The sequence below is a fragment of the Podarcis raffonei genome, chromosome 6 (genome assembly GCF_027172205.1).
Source record: "Podarcis raffonei isolate rPodRaf1 chromosome 6, rPodRaf1.pri, whole genome shotgun sequence".
In the NCBI taxonomy this organism is placed as follows: domain Eukaryota; kingdom Metazoa; phylum Chordata; class Lepidosauria; order Squamata; family Lacertidae; genus Podarcis; species Podarcis raffonei.
This window is the reverse complement of record NC_070607.1, coordinates 96,535,202-96,536,139: the sequence shown is the minus strand read 5'-3', so window position 1 is coordinate 96,536,139 and position 938 is coordinate 96,535,202. Positions and strand designations below refer to the sequence as shown.

Genomic DNA, 938 nt, shown 5'->3' with positions numbered 1-938 from the left:
CCCATCGCTACATGTGCTCGTTGCAGTCTGCGATGATCTCTCCCCACAAGGTTTTCAGTGGTGCAGTTTTCCCAACTGCGGGTCCAAAGGCTTTCTTCGTGCCTTCGTACATTTTGCAAGAGTTGCCAGTGTCCCCAGCGAGTTGGATGCTCTGACGCAGCTCTAGCCAGTAGACATTGGCATAACGTCTGGCAATCTGTTGGGCATCGCCCTTCTCAGCACAGCAAGCATCTTTTGGCAGGGTGCAGGCTTGAAGTTCAGGAGAGCCTCACACTTTGCAGCAATAACAGGTTCCATGTTGACCACTTTCCCCATCGCCTCCTGCCACTCAGCACTGGACCATTTTGCTTCTGATCTCTCGCCATGGCAGCACCTCTTGACCAAGCTATTGGCCTGCTGGTTGCCACCTTCCACAATTACACCAGCAAGGATGGCGACAAGAACACCCTAAGCAAGAAGGAATTGAAGGAGCTGATACAGAAGGAGCTCACTGTTGGGCCGAAACTGCAGGACGCAGAGATACAGGCATTAATGAAAGATCTGGACCACAATGGGGACCAACTGGTGAACTTCCAGGAATATGTCACTTTCCTGGGTGCCCTGCCAATGATTCACAACAAAGCTTTGAGTTTGTAAATGTACACCCCGGTGGGGCGAGGTGTTGTGGTTCGGGATTATACCTCTGTAGGTTTCACATCCAATAAAATTTAAGTTTTGTAAAAAAAACAAAACAAAAACAGGTTCCATGTCCTTTAGGTTGACCCCAAATCAGTTGGGGGTCTGTATCTCTCCTTTGCCAAAGGAAGACCCGGCTGTGTTGCAGATTGCCTCTTTGATGTGGTTCCACCTTCCTTCGACAAGATCTCTGGAGCAGTTCAGTGGAGCTTGTTCGATGGAGTCAGAGAAGCATCCACAAGATCTGTTGTGGTGTTGCTTCT

General features: G+C 49.5%; 1 protein-coding gene across 1 annotated transcript; it reads left to right on the top strand.

The window, feature by feature from the left end:
* Nucleotides 1–306: 306 nt before the first annotated feature.
* LOC128415487 (protein S100-A6-like) lies at nt 307–636 on the top strand. The gene has a single exon (XM_053391727.1). The coding sequence runs from the start codon at nt 364–366 to the stop codon at nt 634–636; it is 273 nt and encodes a 90-aa protein (XP_053247702.1). The 5' UTR covers nt 307–363.
* Nucleotides 637–938: the final 302 nt, after the last annotated feature.

Bases quoted from the DNA above. Each gene is read 5' to 3' on its own strand.
- LOC128415487 (XM_053391727.1), top strand. From the start codon at position 364: ATGGCAGCACCTCTTGACCAAGCTATTGGCCTGCTGGTTGCCACCTTC.